The sequence below is a fragment of the Gambusia affinis genome, linkage group LG19 (genome assembly GCF_019740435.1).
Source record: "Gambusia affinis linkage group LG19, SWU_Gaff_1.0, whole genome shotgun sequence".
Classification (NCBI taxonomy): Eukaryota; Metazoa; Chordata; class Actinopteri; order Cyprinodontiformes; family Poeciliidae; genus Gambusia; species Gambusia affinis.
In genome coordinates, this window is record NC_057886.1 from 732652 (window position 1) to 751061 (window position 18410).

Consider the following 18410-nt stretch of genomic DNA (forward strand, 5'->3'; position numbering starts at 1 on the left):
ATGATGGAGGCTTTGACAGCAGACGGCTTTGTTAATAATCCATTAATCCCTGTCAATCACCAAATGCCTCCACTCATCACTGATCTCTCTGCAGTGATGGAATTTCTGTAGTCGTTTCCTCCCGCTTATATCACGTTAATTCCTCTGCAATGCCCTCCCATCTGTCTGTTCCTGCATAGTTTTTATTATATAAAGAATGTCTGCTTAGTGTTTAGAGTCTCTGTGTTTGCATTTTTTAGAAAACATCATGGAATCAGTTTTATTTATTCTGAAAAGTTTATTAGGGCCTTGCAAAAGTAAACTATACATCTTTTACACTTGTTTTTACATTTGGAAATAGGAAAACTAACATTTCTGTCCAGTCTCTTTACTCTGTCACCACTAAATAAAATCCAAATCAACCAATTAGTAAAAAAATAGAAAATACAGTCCAGTATAATTTAATCTATGTATTAAAGTTACAAGCAATTAAACAAATATTAACATAAAGTTACATACCGCAGCTTTATCTACTTAAATATCTATACATTACACACACACACACACACACACACACACACACACACACACACACACACACACACCTATCTATCTATCTATCTATCTATCTATCTATCTATCTATCTATCTATCTATCTATCTATCTATCTATCTATCTATCTATCTATCTATCTATTATTGAGGAAGAATTACTAAGTTAGCTTAATTTTGGAAAAAAAGCTTGGCTCTCTTTTTCTTCCTCTTTCCCGGGTCCTGAGCGGATGATTTCACGGCCGGAAGAAAACAATGAGGCGTGCTGACGTCACAGTGTTACAGAGTTTAATCCAATAGAAAACCACAATGAAGGAACAACAAAAACTGCAAAGCAACCAAGATACAGACTCATTACCTGAGACAGACAAAAAATAAAAAAGCAAAGACAGAAAGAAGGACAAAGACGCGTCTTTGGAGAGAGCTGGCAGGAAAAGCAGAATCGAGCAGCTATCTGAATTCTTATTATTGAGCATTCACTTTTCTAGTGAAGGCGTTTCTTTTTGTTAATATATGCGAATAGGGCGTACCCCTGTTTTGACCAACCAAAAGCTACCTTGTAAAAACTTATACCTTCCCCTAAGTTATGGCAGAAATCAAAAGTCGTTTACTACTTGTTAAAATTAAGTTATTTTCATTAAACTTAGTTTTCTGCTTTTCTGATTTCAGCATCTCCAAAAACTTAAATCTTTGTCTTGTCACAGAACAAAATGAGGTAGAATTCCTTTTTGTAATTAAAACAATTTTCTTTGATTCTGAAATTATCCCTGATAATACACTTTTTCAAATACATTCATCATCTAGTAGATTAATACTTCTAACTTGGATAATAAACTTTAATCAAAAACATGCGATTAGTATTTAAAGATGTATTAAAATTAGACGTTAGTACCAGGCTGTAACCATCTCCAGACGCAGCTCTCTTCTCTGAGAGACCCCCGACCTTCGACCTCTGAGCCAGGGAGATATGGTTTATGGCCCACCTAATTTAAAGCCTTTCAAGAGAATAGTGTTTTGGTTAAACTCCTCCAAGAGAATGTTTATCTCTTGCCTCCTTGCTGTCTCCTGGCTTACATCTGTTTAGCTTTTGTCCAGATAAGAATGTTCAATCTACCTAAATGCACATTGCTGTGAGATTAACTATATTAAACACTCAAAGTAGTTATATTTCCTCAACACTATCTATCTATCTATCTATCTATCTATCTATCTATCTATCTATCTATCTATCTATCTATCTATCTATCTATCTATCTATCTATCTATCTATCTATCTATCTATCTATCTATCTATCTATCTATCTATCTATCTATCTATCTATCTATCTATCTACATGCACACATACTTATACCTACTATATATTATCAAATTCTATTAAATAATTTAGTTTTCGTTTGAAATCGAATAATGATTTGTATGTTTGTTTACCACCTAAGTTCTTCAATAACAAGACCATCAAGAATCGCGCTCGATACCAGTACAGTAGATACCGCCTGGCGGTAATTCTACTTCACTTTTTTTGCCAACCGCCAATGAAAATCAAGAAGAAGAAGAATACTGTGGCAGTTGGTGGCAGTAATTTCTCTACTCTGAGCAAGAGCTCCAGGAAAAGCGCAGCGAAGAAGAATCTGTGTGCTGTGTGAAGAAGTGGCGTCTGCTGTAACTGTAGTCAGTAAGGATTCTTGGTTGCAGACTCTAAAGTAACGGAACCCTGGAGAACGAAACATTATGTCGGCATTCTTACCGCGAGGTCTCACGCACCTCGACCTGTTGATAAATCACCGCGTGACGCTGCAATAGTATGAAGACACGTTAGTGACGCTGCTCTCCTCTCCAGGAACAACATCAGCAAGGTGGGTTCATGTGGCTGACTCAGACAGCTTTCTGTTTTCTATTTTAAATAGATGATTGGAGACAACCTCACAGCTGAAGAATCCAACTAAGCTGCACGTGCTCCACTACGATATGAATATAGTGGATTTGTTCAAAAATATTCAGAGACTTGCTAAATTTAAATTAATTTTATTGCAGACTCAAAGTCTATGGAATTTCGTAATTCTATAATCTCGTAATTCCCAAAAAAACCCAATAATAAATATAAAAGTACATAACAGACCCCTCATACCAATGTTTCCAAAAAACAGATCAGTACCCTACTGCCGTATATTTAACTGTAGTCAACAACAGGATAATACTATTATAATACTTGTTCAATTGGCAAATAATAATATAGATCCGCTTTCATAAAACAGCCATCAAAGAGCTGACACTAGCATACAAACTGGTCTAGCTGGGGGTTTTTAACTTAAGCCTTTTTTTTTCTAGTTTTCATTTTTTTAAATTGAAATTGCAAAATGCTATGTAAATCTGACATTTTGACTAGACATAATACTAATTCAAGATATTAGTAATGTCATTCTGAGTAGTCAAATGTTAATTCAAGATATCTCAAATAGAAAAGCTGTGTAATTAAAGCTATCTAATTCATTTGGAGAGAGCTTAAAGGGAATGTTGACTTGTCAGAAGATATCTCTAATTTTAGTTGTGCTAATTAGTTGTGTTGCTAGTCTGAAGGAACTGATTGAGGATGCCGCAGGGGAGAGGTGTTCCGTTCGTACACTCCAGCACCCAGGAGGAGCGGGCGGAGAGGTTGCATTGATGTCAAAATCAAGTGTCACAGTAACATAAGAAAAACTCTTTACAGCATTACAGCAATAAAACTTGTCTCACAGTTGCTGATACTGTGAGGTTGTTTGAGGTTTCAACGCTTCTTCCCATGACAGTAATCTTCAGATTATTCCATATTGGTAAAATTAAAAGATTACTTTTACACAATTTTTACTCAACTATACAGAGGACTCCGTGTTTCAGGTTTTCTACATTTACTTTATTTAGCCAGGTGTGTTGCATATGGGGAAAAACATCTGATCTTATTTTATGTCTTGTTGCTACAAATAAATATCAGAAAACTGTTCATAGATGAAGACTATGATCACAAACACTACCACCAGTCTACAACAGAATACTGTAAACCAGAGAAACTGCTCAGTCCCATTAAGTTCAGGACTAAATCTTATTGAAATTTTGTGTTTGAGGACCTAATGGATCACTGTCAGCAAACCTCCATGAACCAAAAGAACAATGCACAGGACTCTGGCTCAGATTTCCTCCACATGTGAAACACTGAATTTGTGAAGTTGTACAGAAAGCAAGTTCTTTGTTTTCACCACGACTGAACATGGGTCCACATGCAAACAGAAGGCATCCTTTTTTGGGGATTAGTGGGTATAGAAATAACTCTTCTGTTTAATTCTTAGACATTTTGCCAGATAAATGAGGTGACAGGTTTGTCTCTTGCAGAAGGCATGGCAGAGGCTGGAGCCCACCTGACCTCCACGGTTGTTAATGAGCAGCCATCCATCTTTGAAGTGCTGGCCCAGGAGTCTCTCATGGAGGCTGTCAGACCTGCTCTGAGACATGCAGTCAAGGTGAGGCTTCCTGTTGGTAGATGCCAGACTATAGGAAGATTTTCCTTTCTTCTTACCCTACTGCTCCAACTGTCTCAGGTTCTGGCTGAATCCAACCCGTCCCAGTTTGGATTCATTTGGAAACGCTTCGATGAGCTCTACCTGCTGTTGGATGTCCTCCTACAGAACCACTTCCTGTCCCAGTGCAGCGCCTCCTTCTCTGAGAACTTCTATGGGCTCAAGAGGGTCTCAGGTGGGCGGGGCCTTCCTGCTCGCCTGGGCTTGCACAAGCGTTCCCATTGGCGGTCCCTGCTGCTCTTGTGCCTGGTGCCGTACCTGCGGGCCAAGCTGGAGGTGATGCTGGCCCGGCAGAGAGAGGAGGAAGACTTCTCCATCAGGCTACCACAGACCAGGAAGCAGAGGTTGTACCGAGCAGCAGTGGCAGCATACCCGTATGTCAGTTCGGCCTGGCAGTCCTGGATCTTCTGCCAGCAATTGCTTTTTGTTTTCGGAGTCAGCAGAACACACAGTCCCCTGCTGTGGCTGGCCAATGTCAGACTGGCACGGCTCACCACACATGACCTCAGAGATGCACAGCAGAAAACCAGCTGCAGGCCCAGGCCGGCCGATGGGAGGTAGGTGAACTGTTCAGGTTTTTCAGGAGTAGGGCTGGGTATGATTGAGATTAAATTTTATCGCAATATTTAGAGGTACGGTTGTGATAACAATAAATATTATGGTAAAGTATTACATCTACTATAGGTCTCTGTATGCCTGGCACTGTATGGCACAGCATTCATAGCACTAAAAACACAAACATTGGACAAACATTCCCATTTTAACCAGTCTTCTTCAGGATACTACCTACTGAAAGAAGTGTAATACATATCACTAAATTGTTTTTTATCATATAAATCTACTGATATTTCTTTATAGTCCTGTGGAAGAAACAGTGGAGAAAATAGTAAAAAAAAAAACTTCCCCTAATACTGTCAGGTTTTTTTTCTATTTAACATTTTCAATTGAAATTTATAGAAACAATAAATCAAAACTCTTTTATAATACATTTTTCACCATAAATGATAAAACAATAAATGCCCACTTATGCAGGAGGGAAAGAACATGTATGCTGCTGGCAGAGGAAGGGAATTTTTCACACAACAAATACAAACTTGAAAAAAGTCAGAATACAGAAATTTACGGAGGGATTCCTTCACATTCTGGAAAAGAGGTGAACCATTAAACAAGTATCATTGAAGAAGTATAGCACATGTTTTTTTTTTCTTTTCAGAAAAAGGGTGCACTGCACTGCACTCAGGTTTTGCAGATTTTAGGTTGGAATCCTGTCCTGTATCATATAACAAGATATCAGAACCAGACTAAGCAATTTTAATGAGAACAAAGTCAATATTAGCAGAAGAAAGTCGGAAACTCACTACAAAAACTTGTTTGAGGACGTGTTGTGGTGGCGTAACCCACATTTGGAGGCCTTCAGTCCTTGACGCGGTGGTCGCGGGTTCGATTCCCAGACCCGGCTGACGTTTGCCACATGTCTTCCCCCCTCTCATTCCCCCTTTCCTGTCAGCCTACTTTCGAATAAGGGACACTAGATCCCACAAAAAGACCCCTGGCGGGGGGGAAAAAAAGAAAAACTTGTTTGAGTGAGAGTAAAGCTTTGACACTAATCAGGATGTTGAGGTGAGCAGCTCTTTTCATGGTTCTTTCTTCTAAACAGATCCAGTCGTTGGCTCAATTGATCCCAAGTCCTGCTACTTTAAATAATCTGATGCTAATATGTTAAAAGATTAAGTATGCCCTTATTTGTAAAACTGATACCACTGTATAACTTGATGCTCAGCATTCCTCATTTTAATTTAGTATTGTGTAGAAGTCATAAAATTACTGCTTTATTTTACTAAGACTTCATTCTACTTTATTCCCATATTATGACTTTTTTCTGAATTTAAATGCAATATTGCAACTCAAACTTGTATTTTTTGTGCTACTTTTTTCTCTCACTAATATAACTTCATTCCTCCACTTAACTTTTCTTTAGTTTGGCCCTAATACTCAGTCAGGCATATCTTGGATAAAGTGATGGTGTACTGGAAACCCTAGAAACGGACCAATGTAGCATCAGTTTCAGTGTTCAAAGGGAACACTGCAAAACAAACATGTTGTTCTGCTGCTTAAGGGCCGTTTGTTTTTGTCATGTTTTTATATTATTGGTACCTGAGAAAACAGAGCTTCAGGATTTTCTTTAGCACTTATTTTTATTAGTTATAAAAAAAAGATCCTGGTTCCAGATTTCCTGATGAACACAACTTGAACATAATGTGTATATCTGAATGGAGAACAGAAAAACATCATGCTGTTGTTCCTTTGGTTGCAGAGTATTGCAGAGAGCATGGTGGCTCATGTCTCGGGCAGCGCGGGGTGTGGCCATCTCCCTCTCCACCTTCCTGTCTCTGGGCGTCTTCTTCCTGCAGTTCCTGGAGTGGTGGTATTCCTCGGAAAACCAGAGCACAGATAAAACCATTTCTTCCCTGCCGGCACCTCCTCCCCCGCTTCATCTGCAGGAGGATGTCCGACCAGCAGCAGATGAGAAGAACTGCCCGCTGTGCCAAAAGCTGCGGGCCAACTCCACGGTGCTGTCCACATCTGGCTTTGTCTTCTGTTACCGCTGCATTTACACTTATGTGAAGGCTAACCACTGCTGCCCACTCACTGGATTCCCCACAGAACTGCAACACCTCATCAAGATCTATGAGTCTGAGAACTAGGAGTTCTCTGGAGGTCATTCCAGATGTTTCCCGTCTTTTGGAGAAATGTGACCTTACTGTTTGCCACATTCCTTCTATCAACAGCTCTTTGTGAAGAGTGAAAATGGTACTTTACTTTTGTGTGCAAAAATTGATTTTAAAGTTGATAAATTATTATCTAATTCAGATTTTAATGGCTTACACTTTGCCTTTGTATTTATTAAATCAGTAAAAATACTCTATATTAGTGCTTCAAATAAAACCTTTCTTACCGCTTTTATGAAACTGAATCGACGCTTAATTCCGCCAAGATGCCCAAAAATTCCTGGTTTAATCCACTTTGCTGGTTTTGTAAAACAGCTGGATGAGAAGACAATCGATTGTCTGTTGTTTGGTCCCTTTAGAAGGGTCGTCCTGTTATGGTATTGAGGCCTCAGCCTAACGCCAGGAAAGGGAATTTCACATTAAATGACAGCGTGAATCACAATCTGTCTGCATGGAGAAACGCACAAGCCTGATTTTGATCAAAACGTAAAAGTATGAGATAGTCTCAAAGCTGGGCTGGATTGTGTAGATTGGGAACGGCTATTGAGGGGAGAAAACAGGCGTGGACTTAAATATTTAAGTAAGTACTTAGAAAACAAATATTAGGGTTCGAATTTGGAAAATAAATATTTAGTTTGGAAATTAAATATATAGGAGCTAAATACTTACACTAAGTATTTATTTTGGAACTAAACAGTGAACTAAGTATTTTTGCTCAGACATTTGGGAACTAAATATTTAATCTCCTAACTAGTTTGTGTACTCAATATTTATAGTGAAGGCCAAAATATTGCTGTAAATGTTTCACTGTGTAACTTTACAAACAACACCCCATAGAAACATGAACACACAGTCATGATTTTGCAGTTGAGGTTTATTGAAATGAAGTTACACCAAACCTAACAGACCAAAGTTTTTGAGGATGATGTCAGAGATTACAGAACTTCTGCTGCCAAGTTCTGAAATGGTGACTAACAACAAACATAAATTCCTATAAAATTAATCGAACCATTGGCTGTTTTCATTTGAACAGGCAGCCCATTTCTGATCATGATGGTGTTTCTGTTCCAATATCAGGGAAAGACAGTAGACATTCCCTGATATTTGGAATATCAGGGAAGTTTATTAAAAGCTTCCAGTCATGAAACAAAGTTTAGAGCCTGGAGTGAAGCAAGGTGTGACTGAAATTCTCTAACATGCATCATTAATCCACAGCAATACTGAAAACCTACAACATAACTGGTAAGTCTACCAGTTATGTTGTAGGTTTCAACCAATCACAGGCTCTTATCACTGATAGGCTGCTCTGCATGAATAATATTCAGATAATAAAGCCACTATATTTTGTACATAAAATTAAAGTTATGTTTTGGAAGTTCGTTGTGATTTTGTTGTTTGCTGAGGAGTATAAATGATGCACTTCTAGACTAGAAATGCATCCAACAATGACTATTAACGGCTTTAGGTAATCAGACCCAGGTTAGATACACGTGACCGTGACGGCAGAGTGGAGGCATTGTACTCCACTCTGCCACTCTGTCTCAGCAGTTGAAAATATTCGACTTGACGTCTGAGTTTCAAAAATGGAAAATCTACAACTTTTGAAACAGAAATTATAAAGTTTATTTTAGGAAATTTCTGAGCATGATGTCAGAAATTAAAGACAAAAACTACAGAAGTTGAGTTTTTGTCAAAAGTTTGAATTTTGGAGCTCAGAAATTTTCTAGGAAAGAAAATTTCTGAGATCAGTCTGTAAATTACTGACGTTTTTATTCCCCCCCCCGACAACAATCCCAACATGCCACCATATGTACCTCTTTATACCCTCAATCGGTTACATTCAAAAACACCATCCACTAAAGAGTCTGTGGCACATTTTCCCTCTTATCTCAGTCATTAGAAAAAAAATTTAATTAGTCCATATTTGGACTGGCAGGGCAGATGTCAGGAAATTAGAAATCTGCATAGACCAGAAAAAGTCTGATTGATGCACCTCTACCATGAAAGGTTGGGAATCTTTTAGAAGGTCATGAACACAGAGTGAGGGAAGAAAACCAGCAGTTTATTCACTTTATTTGTTAAAAAGAGCAGCAGCCAAAAACAATACAAAAAAAGAGAGAAAGAAAACCTTTCATTTGGCCTTGATTTCAACCCATTTGCTTTTGGACGGCAACATCTCGCTGTAACAGGTCTGTAGGCTGCTGAGGAACACGTCATTAACAAGTGGGCTGTTTGTACTACAAGACCTGGAAGCAGAACCCAGTAGGATGCTGAGAGTGACTACTGTACAAGGAATCAACACATCAATTTTCTTGAAACGTAAAGATGTGGAAATGTATAATACTATGAAAAAAAAGACAAAAAAAAATCATGTCTTTAAAAGGTTGCTGCACGGGAGCTTTTACTAGAGAACACCCTCCCAGTGAACCTGTATACTGTGACTGCTAATAAAGACTAACACAAAGACAGGGGGGAAGGGCTTCCTTAACGCATCTTGTACTCCAAAGTCTTTGACATCTCACACAGCTGACCCCTGAAGTCTACATCAACGGCAAAGTCCAGGTCCCTCTGCAAGAGAGAACACAGGTCAGAATTAGGGAGACTAAGTGGAAGGTGGTGGAACAGGACCTGCTTCGTCCACTTACATTGTTTTTGACGTTTGGCTTCATGCTTAAGGTGCCGAAGATTTCTTCTCCGGTCTTTACGGTCAGGTAGTCGTCCAGGTAAAAAACTGTCTGCTTCCAGTGGGTGTAAGGAGACTCTGGGCCTGGAAGCACAAAGATACACCACCTGAAGGTTACCTACTGGAAACTCCAAAAAAAATTTTCCCCTAATTGTGAATGCTCCATGTGTAGGCGTCTAAAGCCTGGTGTCAGCTACAGGTGCAGGGGGAAAAAATTAAGATCTAGAGAATCACAATTCCTGGGAATTCTGAATCAATTCCAAAGGCTCAAGAATCGATTATTCTAATTACTTTGTAAAATTATAGTGTGAATAACTCTGACCTTTTTTAATTAAGAAAAAGCCAGGGAGCAAAAGCTAACTTAATGCTAATAATTTAAGTTACAGAATTTATGCACAAACCTATTTTTGTTTAAAGATAAGCATTAGAACTTTGATACAGCATGGAACCTTATAAATAAATGCGTATTTGTTTACTGAGGTTCTTTAAAGGTATTTGCTACTTTAAATTAACATTTGTTATTATTGTGACTGTATATGGGGCGACTGCAGCTCTGTGGGTAGAATAGTCACCTTGTGATTGCAAGGTTTTAGGTTCAACTTCAGCCTTGATATGCCTCTGGGCATTGCTTACTGATCTGCATATATAAACGTTTAAGTATTTCAGTGCAAATAGGTGAAAGTGACTCTAGTGAAAAGCGCTTTGATGGTCAAAATGATTGTGAAAGAGCTATATAAGTTCAGTCCACTTATACAAAACAGACTAGGGTGTATTTACTAACTTATTGTAAAGGAATTCAATAGTTATTAGGAGGGAATGATATATTTTTGCGAGGTAACAAAAGAAAATAAACAGTACGATTACAATGGGCCTTCGCAGCGCTTTGCTGCTCGGGCCTAAAAATCTCCCATGTCTCCTAGGCGCTTTGTACAACAGAATACCACTAAAATATTATTTTACACCCACGTGAGAAAAGTTGATTTATTTTGTGCTGATGGTTTTTCTGACACTTAAATGCCCAGTCTGAACCAGAGCTGCTGCTGCTTGTAGGAAATCAGTGTGACTGGGTCCTAATTCAAGAAAGAGAAAAGCCCACTGACTGGTGGAGAAGCCGATCCTCTTGTGGCAGCGAGTGAACTCTATGTTGAAGTAGGTGACCAGAGCGTGGATGTAGTCGTTCCTCTTCACTTGCAGGCAGAACGGTGAGGTGAAGGTCAGGTCCTCTGCCTTCACTGTGTAAATGTCCACCTCCTAAAAACACAGAACAAATATTACCTGACACGTCCTCTGACCACTTAACTAGTTTGACTACGGACCTGTCCATATCCACTCACCCTGATAAGACAGGAATTGGTGACCAGCTGCTTGGGGTCGACCACGTCCACCAGGGGTTCCTTTATTGCCACCTCCTTGATGCAGGACATGTCAAAACCATAAACATTCTCCCACCCTGAGGAGAAAGCAGGTCACAGGTCACATCCAGCAAAGCCGTTTCAACCCTGACACGACTCCACAAACTTACAAGGAAACAAACAAAAAAAAGTGACTAATAGAGCAGGAAGTAAAAGAACATCCGTCCTCTAAGAAAGAGCTGAAGATGTATAAAAATAGCAGCATGTAGTGACCTTTGACCTTTCGGATCAGTGATGATAGAAAAACCAGCAGCCTGCTTGGAACATGGTCTGTGTTTGTTACATTACTTCCAGTCAGAAGTAACAAGTACTCAAATTAGTAATGAAATTACTTTAAGCTAGGGATTCTCTAATCAGGTTATCCTGTCGTTCACTGATATCGATCACACAAATTGGCTTTTTAATTCTTTGAGAAATGCTACTGACCATGTGATCTGGCAAAAAGGAAACTTCAGTCACCTGAATTTTGACAACAAAAAAATAACTTAGGCAACAATGCAGCAGGACAACTGAAATCCTAACTGTAAGACACTCTAAACTCAAATAATTCGATTCCCGGACCCGCCGACATTTGCCGCATGTGTTCCCCCTCTCCTTGTCAGCCTACTGTCATATAAGGGACACTAGAGCCCACAAAAAGAACCCCTGGTGGGGGGAAAAAAAGAAGAAAATGTACAAAATCCTTTTAAAATCTTTAGATCCGTAATGACTAACAACCCGTTACTACAAAAAAGCGCTACATCCGTTTGAGTTTAAGGTTTCTTTTTTATTTCTTGGCCCGAGAGTACTTTTGACTCAACGATTTTGGCCCATGTGATAAAACGTTTAGACACTCCTGATCTAGAAAACACAACTTCTTGCACCTGTTTACTGGCCCCATGCATGACTGAGTTAAGGTGAATGTTGAAGGTTTGATTTTTTTTCTGCTGTCTCCCAAACTACAAAGACAGAGGAAACAGTTAGGCCTGTCGCGACAAACAATAAATCAATTAATCGCATGATAAATTAAAATGAGGTCCATAGTAAAATTAGGAGACAAAGCTAGAAGCAGTTACTCACAGTGGATTTTGTAATCCTTGTACTGTCTGTCTTCAATAGCAGTGACATACAGTGTGGCTCTGTCCGGAAAAATCAGTCCGTCTGGTTTCTGTTGGAGAGGTACAGTAGAAAAAACAAAAACAAAACACAGACATTAAGACCATCGTTCTAAATGATACATTTAACACACCATCATCAGAAACTTCTGGATTTGGGCCAAATGCAGTTATCCATTCGTGCCAGTAGGTGGCGTAGTCCAAAGTAAAACTACCTACGTACTACACCAAAAAGAAATTAGAAAATCCTGAATAGATTACTCGGATCCAACTCCTGATGAACCACTGCCAGATTTTTATCCAGATTAATTAATCCATAGACTAAACGATAACTAGTGCTGTCAATCAAAAAATATATACATCAGAATAATCCAGGGCAGATGTTGGAAAAAATCCTTAGCCTAAACTTTTTCTGTCCACAGGAGGGGGATATGATTTGTGGGGTGTTGCGTATGCGCCGCACCTTTAACACATAACATATAATACTATATAAAAATAACTCTTAACCAATGGAATAATGGACTCCTGGACACAGATGTTCAAAAAGTTTGGTTTTGTATTTAACTCTACTCATCCATTGGAAAGAGAAAAGAAAAACTGCAAAAAATAAAAAAAATAGCCCCTTAAATGATAGATTCTGGTGAATTTTGTGGACAAATGGAAACATTCTGAAGAACATTGGTGAACAGAGTTCAGATTGGGCCAAGCCTATTACCAGGGATCTGCAGCCTGCAGCTCGAGAGCCACAACTAACTAAAAATAATCAAGAAACATGTTTTGCAACTAGAAAATAAATCAATCCATATTTTAGTAATTTCTATTTCATGGAGTAATTACATTTGATTTTCACAACAGAATGACTTTCAAGTCATTCTATTGTGAAAATGACTTAAAGCCCAACATGAAAATTACTTAAAGTCCAACATGAATGTACTGTTGGGGATAAATGAGTTTCTTGAAGAAGGATAATCTGGATTTTGTCCTTCTTATCTTGGACATTACTCTGTTCCTCTTAACAAGTTTGTTGAGACCTTTAACATTCCATGAAGCTGCTCTAATATTACCATTAGTCATATCAGTTTGTCTATGCTGACAGCTCAAACACAGAAACAACAAAAACCTAGAGAACACAACACAAACAGGAGGACTTCCACCCTCAAGGTTCTACACTGCCCCATCATCCAATTTTCTCTCATTGTAGGAGGAACAGCCCTAATAGTGGCTCCTTCTGCTACATGTTATAAATTAAATTTGTAATTCAGTATGTTTATGTCTCTCCTCAAAAAAAGAAAGGTTTTGTCAATACAGCAACGATTTTCTGAATCAGATTAGTATCGGCCGATACTAAATCTCATATCTGTATAGGAAAGAAAAAAACTGGATCGGCGCATTCTTAGTTAAAACCTTCAATTAGTGACATCTTCCAATACATACCAGCCATTTGTCTCTGGCATAAATGACTGTATTGAGCATGGACTCGTAAAAGAGACAGTATCCCATCCACTCTGAGATGATGATATCAACTCCTTCCACAGGCAGCTCCACTTCCTCCACCTTCCCCTTAATGATGGTCACAACTGCAAGGAAAAGAGCACAGATTTGACCCCTGATTCTTCCAGACCCAGAGTCCTGCTGGTTTCCATGGACTCACCATCATCCAGATTGTTGGCCTTCACAATTTTCACAGCATAGTCTGAAATGCTACTGCATTCTATCTGGAAAAACAAATCCCAAGCATACAGTTAACCTGGAGAGCCAGACAAGTGGAGCGGCTGAAGGGGAACTGAATGCATACCCCTATAACTTTCTTAGCTCCAGCTTTGGCTGCAAACATGCAGAGGATGCCTGTTCCACTGCCGACATCCAGAACCACCTTGTCCTTGAACAAGTGCTTGTTGTGAAACATGGAGTTGCGGTAAGTCAAAGTGCGAACCTCGTCTTTCAGCATCTCCTGCAGAGACGGGAGCAGAGTACAAATTGGAAGGCGAAAACCAGAAATCAATGAAGATTGTTTTCGTTGGGTAAATAAAAACTGAAAAATTACCTCGTGAATTCCAAAGTGAGCATAAGAGTCAAAGTAGTAGTCCTTAGATGTCATGTCCTCTGCTGCAGGTTTGACAGAACTCTCCCCCTGAGAAACCTCAACAAAGGGAAACACAGTGACTGGCTGAAGCTGGCAGCATGGATCAAACCTAAGCCTGTCGCAATAACCAATAGATGAAATGCATAATAAATTAAAATGAGCTCATTCTATATTCTGATGATTTGTATTTTTGAAGGTTTAATTTGTTTACAGAGGCTTCGTAATCAGTTTCACTTATGGTTTTGGTTGTGGGTGGTTCCTATTTCTTTTATGTAAAAAGCAATTTCATACTGAAACATGAGAAATTTTATTAATTGTTGAAGACCCTTAGAAAATCTAGAATAGACAAAAGAATATTGAATTGATGGAATGGATGGATTTATCATCAAAGTAGTTTGTTTTTAACTTATCTTTGAAATTGTAAAAAATTCAGTAAGGTCTGTAAAATGCTAAATTGTTGAGGATGATCTGAATTGAAAAGGTCTGGCTTTACAAAAGCAACCTACTCATATAATAATTACAGCTTTTGTTTTCTTGAAAAAAATTCATTCTGAGATTATTAAACCCACACATTCAGAAAAGCAACATGAGAGATAAAGATGTAGGACATCCTGGTTGGCATCTCATCGTGGCGGAGGGGTTTGAATGTCCCAGTGATCCCAGGAGCAATGCTGCCTGGGGGTTTCATGCCCCTGGGATTCTTTTAATGTATTTATGCTGAAATCATTAAATCCAATTTAACAGTATTGACATTCTCGATAGACAAATGATAAATTTCTGTAGTCTGTGTTAAAATATTATCATTATGGGGGGAGCATGCCTTATAAACAGCTGCTTAATTCATTTATGCCATGGGCCAGTTGTAAATGTGAGCAGCATTACATCATGTTTTTAGATCCACCAACTGATGACTTCATTTGGATTTAACAGACATGCAAATAATTGATGTTTATTTAAAACAAAAGATACATGATAAAAAAACGTAATAAATGTAGTTGAAATGATAAATAATAGATTGTTTTGTTCAAAATAGATTTTGGATTTAAAATTCATTTCAGCTGATTTATTTGGGGGTTTTGGTGTCAAACTCCAGTCCTCCAGGGTTTTAAAAACCGTTTTTCCTGCTATTTTTAGATGTGCCACAGGTACAAAACACTGGAATGAAATGGCTAGAATACCTCCTTCTTGTGTAGATCAGTCCTCCAGAGCCTTGTAATGATCTAATTACTCTATTCAGGTGTAGTGCAGCAGAGACACATCTAAAAGTTGCAGGACACCTAGTCCTTAAAGACCAGATTACTACAGTTTGACACCTGTGCCATAGTAGGACAAGGGGAGTTAAGATCGCACAATGGTTAAGGAGCTGCTGACTTAATGTGGATTTAACAGAAATGCAAATAATTAATATTTATTTTAATTCGGGTTTTTTTAATTATTATTTGTTGTTTTTAAGATTCTATAATTGAAGGTTTACGAATTGTCGGCAATGTCTTCCAGTAACATAATTATCCAGTAATATTTTTCATCTCCTGTCAACTTAACATCTTAACACTTAACACGGTGGAACGAATCCATGCCCCGACTTCCAGGCCTAGCAAATTTTCTTGGGGAAACCCTGCAGTTCTAACAATCGCGGGTGGAAAGAGGAGGGTCCGAGACCTTCCATGACTGCTCTTTCCAGCTATTAGCGTTAACTATTTCGAACACCGGCAAACTTTTCTCTGAACCTAATTGTTACGCTCAGAAAAACATGCCTAAGAAAAAACCGAAAAGCTACATACAGTTCCCAGTAGAAGAGTAAATGTGTACACTGAATGGTTTCGGCTCTGGTTCCCTTTTAAATAAAGAACCAGCGGAGATGAACGCAGCATCCCTTTATAAGCGGCTAGCTCAACTAGCTCAAGATGCTAACACGTTGAAGCCCATGCGGTCCAACCGGCTGAGGTAGCACACCATCTGAGGGAGGGGGAAAATCATCCGCTCTCTGCTCACACCTGCCTTAACCGCCCAATAAAAAACACCTTACTGAGTGTTTACATGATTTTTTGGGGTATCTTTTTCAATTGCGACAGAAATGAATGACTAAAGGCATCATTAAACGTTGACGCCGATATAAAATGGACGCTTTGCTGCTCGTTAACTACGAGGCCGAATCTGAAAACAAGTAGAGACCGAAACACATATTCCTAATTCTGTTGTAGACTAAGGTATGGTGTGAGTGAATCTAACAGAGCCGTGAAAGTCAGTTGTCGTGTTTCCTCCGCTAAGATCTTACCTCCATCCTCTCTGCTGGCGCGGCCATTTCGATCTTCTGCTGAACGTAGTTGACTTCTTCCTCTACTACTTCCCTTTCCTCCAAACAGGTCCAACCGTCCTATTTCAGGAGCTTACTGACACCTACCGGCAGGTCTCCGCTTAACAACCACAGAAGGAAGGAAGAGAGGATTATCCTTGCTTAGGTCCTGAGGAGAGTGACACTATGTTTGATCGTGTAACAAATGAAATATGCGAACCAAGGTTTATGCTCTTACTTGGTTTATGTGTTGTTAACCAACAACACAATTCTGAAAACTTCTTAGAATTGTGTTGTTGATTAAGTTAAGTCCTTTTTAACGGTAACTGACACCACCATTGGTAAAGCTTGTTTTCTTTCAGTTGTTAGATTTTTAAAAATGACCCATGCTCTTTTAATGTGAACTTTTTATCAGAGTATGTAAAGGTCACATTCCAGACTCAGTGAATTTTTTAAATTATCTTAATCTGTGTTTAAAATCTATTTATTCAACAGTGTTATTGTCTTTGTACAGCACTTTGGTGCAGTTTTAACCTGTTAGATATGTTTCTCTATGAAGAAGAGTTTGGAAAATGCCCACACACATAACCAGTCACATATAATTAATAATTAATTTACCAATAATTATAATTAAAATATTCTTTTTATTATATTCTAAATTAGAATATAATGAAAATGATAGATTTAACATCTAAATTAAATCTCGATTTAAATGTCAAAATTAACATCTGACAAGATGTTATTTCTGTACCTTCAGTAGTTTTCTGCTGGAAAAAGGTGCAGGCGTATTATCAGAAATTAAAAAAAAAACAACAAAATGAAAGATGTCTCCTTTAAACTGTTAAACAGAATTTGTCCTACTAATCCTCAGAACCAGAATCCAACATGGAGAAGCAAACAGCATTCAGTTTTATCTAATCTGAAACAAACTTCCAGAAAACTGCTAATCACCTGAAACATTGAGTTCCTTTTAATCAAGGCTAAAATCCCATTTGTTTAGAGTTGCCTTTGATTAATAATAACTGGAACACTGATTAATTCTTGCCTTCTTTCCTATATTTGACGATAATGATTTAATATTTTGATATTGGCATTATGATGTTTGTTGCTGTGTTGTCAATTCATGTTGTCAACTTAATTGCTTTTTGTGTCTTGTTTTTGTCACGTAAAGCACTTTGAACTTCCTTGTTGCAAAAATTTGCTATATAAATAAACTTACATGAAATAAAATTCAAAAATGTTTGTAAGAACAAAATAGTGGCTAACTTATTAGTATAAGAAAAAGGGTTAAAAAAGAAGGAAAAAATATTTCTGTTTTGAAAATTATAATTTCATTTAAATTTAGAAACATGTTAAAAGCATAGAATATAGAAATGTGAATTTCTAATCCACATTCTGATACATTGGAATTCTTGCACACTGTAATTTCTTAGATTGATTTTTTTTGTACATGCATGAGCTTGTTAAGAAGACATGCTAGAAATCCAACATTACAATTCTTCACCAGACCAGAGGTTTAGAGTGACCAGGTCAAAGTGTCTGTGACTGGTACCCCACACTCCCGGAGAGCCCCCCACAAGGATCCCTGAGGGACATGCTTGGACACCTTCTCCAAGTCCACAAAACTTATGTAGAATGGTTGGGCGAGCTCTCACACACCCTGTACGACCCTGTTGAGGGTGTAGAGCTGGTCCAGTGTTCCACGACCAGGATCAAAACCACACCACTCTTCCTGAATCCGAGGTTTAACTATCTGGTGGATCCTCCTCTCCAGGGCCCCTGAATAGACCTTGCCAGAGAGGTTTAAGAGTGTGACCCCTCTGCAGTTGGAGCAGACTCTGCACCTCCTTCTTGAATAGGGAGACCACCATCCCAGACTCCCAATCCAGGGGAACTGCCCCTGATGTCCACACAATATTGCAGAGTTGCGTCAATCAACACAACCTTACAATATCCAGAGCCTTAAAGAACTCGGGGCAAATCTCATCTACTTCTGGGACCTTGCCACCAAGGATCTCTTTAAGCACCTAGGCGACCTC

General features: G+C 38.6%; 2 protein-coding genes across 6 annotated transcripts; one reads left to right on the forward strand and one right to left on the reverse strand.

Moving 5' to 3' along the window:
- Positions 1–2008: 2008 nt before the first annotated feature.
- Positions 2009–7673, forward strand: pex12 (peroxisomal biogenesis factor 12). 4 transcript variants are annotated; one of them, XM_044099009.1, is made up of 4 exons: positions 2009–2385; positions 3893–4020; positions 4099–4634; positions 6392–7673. In XM_044099009.1, the coding sequence occupies exons 2-4, from the start codon at positions 3898–3900 to the stop codon at positions 6780–6782; spliced, it is 1050 nt and encodes a 349-aa protein (XP_043954944.1). In that variant the 5' UTR covers positions 2009–2385; positions 3893–3897; the 3' UTR covers positions 6783–7673. The 4 variants fall into 4 exon arrangements, with proteins under 4 accessions (XP_043954944.1, XP_043954942.1, XP_043954943.1 ...); XM_044099010.1 differs by having other exon boundaries at positions 2073–2385; positions 3896–4020; XM_044099007.1 differs by having other exon boundaries at positions 2072–2385; positions 3893–4634.
- A 1174-nt stretch (positions 7674–8847) lies between these two features.
- prmt1 (protein arginine methyltransferase 1) lies at positions 8848–16479 on the reverse strand. 2 transcript variants are annotated; one of them, XM_044099011.1, is made up of 10 exons: positions 16354–16479; positions 14040–14135; positions 13791–13946; positions 13647–13710; positions 13430–13572; positions 11961–12048; positions 10824–10939; positions 10590–10740; positions 9452–9573; positions 8848–9374 (listed from the first exon to the last, which is right to left on the reverse strand). In XM_044099011.1, exons 1-10 carry the CDS (start codon positions 16378–16380, stop codon positions 9291–9293), a joined length of 1047 nt encoding a protein of 348 aa, XP_043954946.1. In that variant the 5' UTR covers positions 16381–16479; the 3' UTR covers positions 8848–9290. The 2 variants fall into 2 exon arrangements, with proteins under 2 accessions (XP_043954946.1, XP_043954947.1); XM_044099012.1 differs by having other exon boundaries at positions 14040–14126; positions 16354–16458.
- Between the last annotated feature and the right edge of the window lie 1931 nt (positions 16480–18410).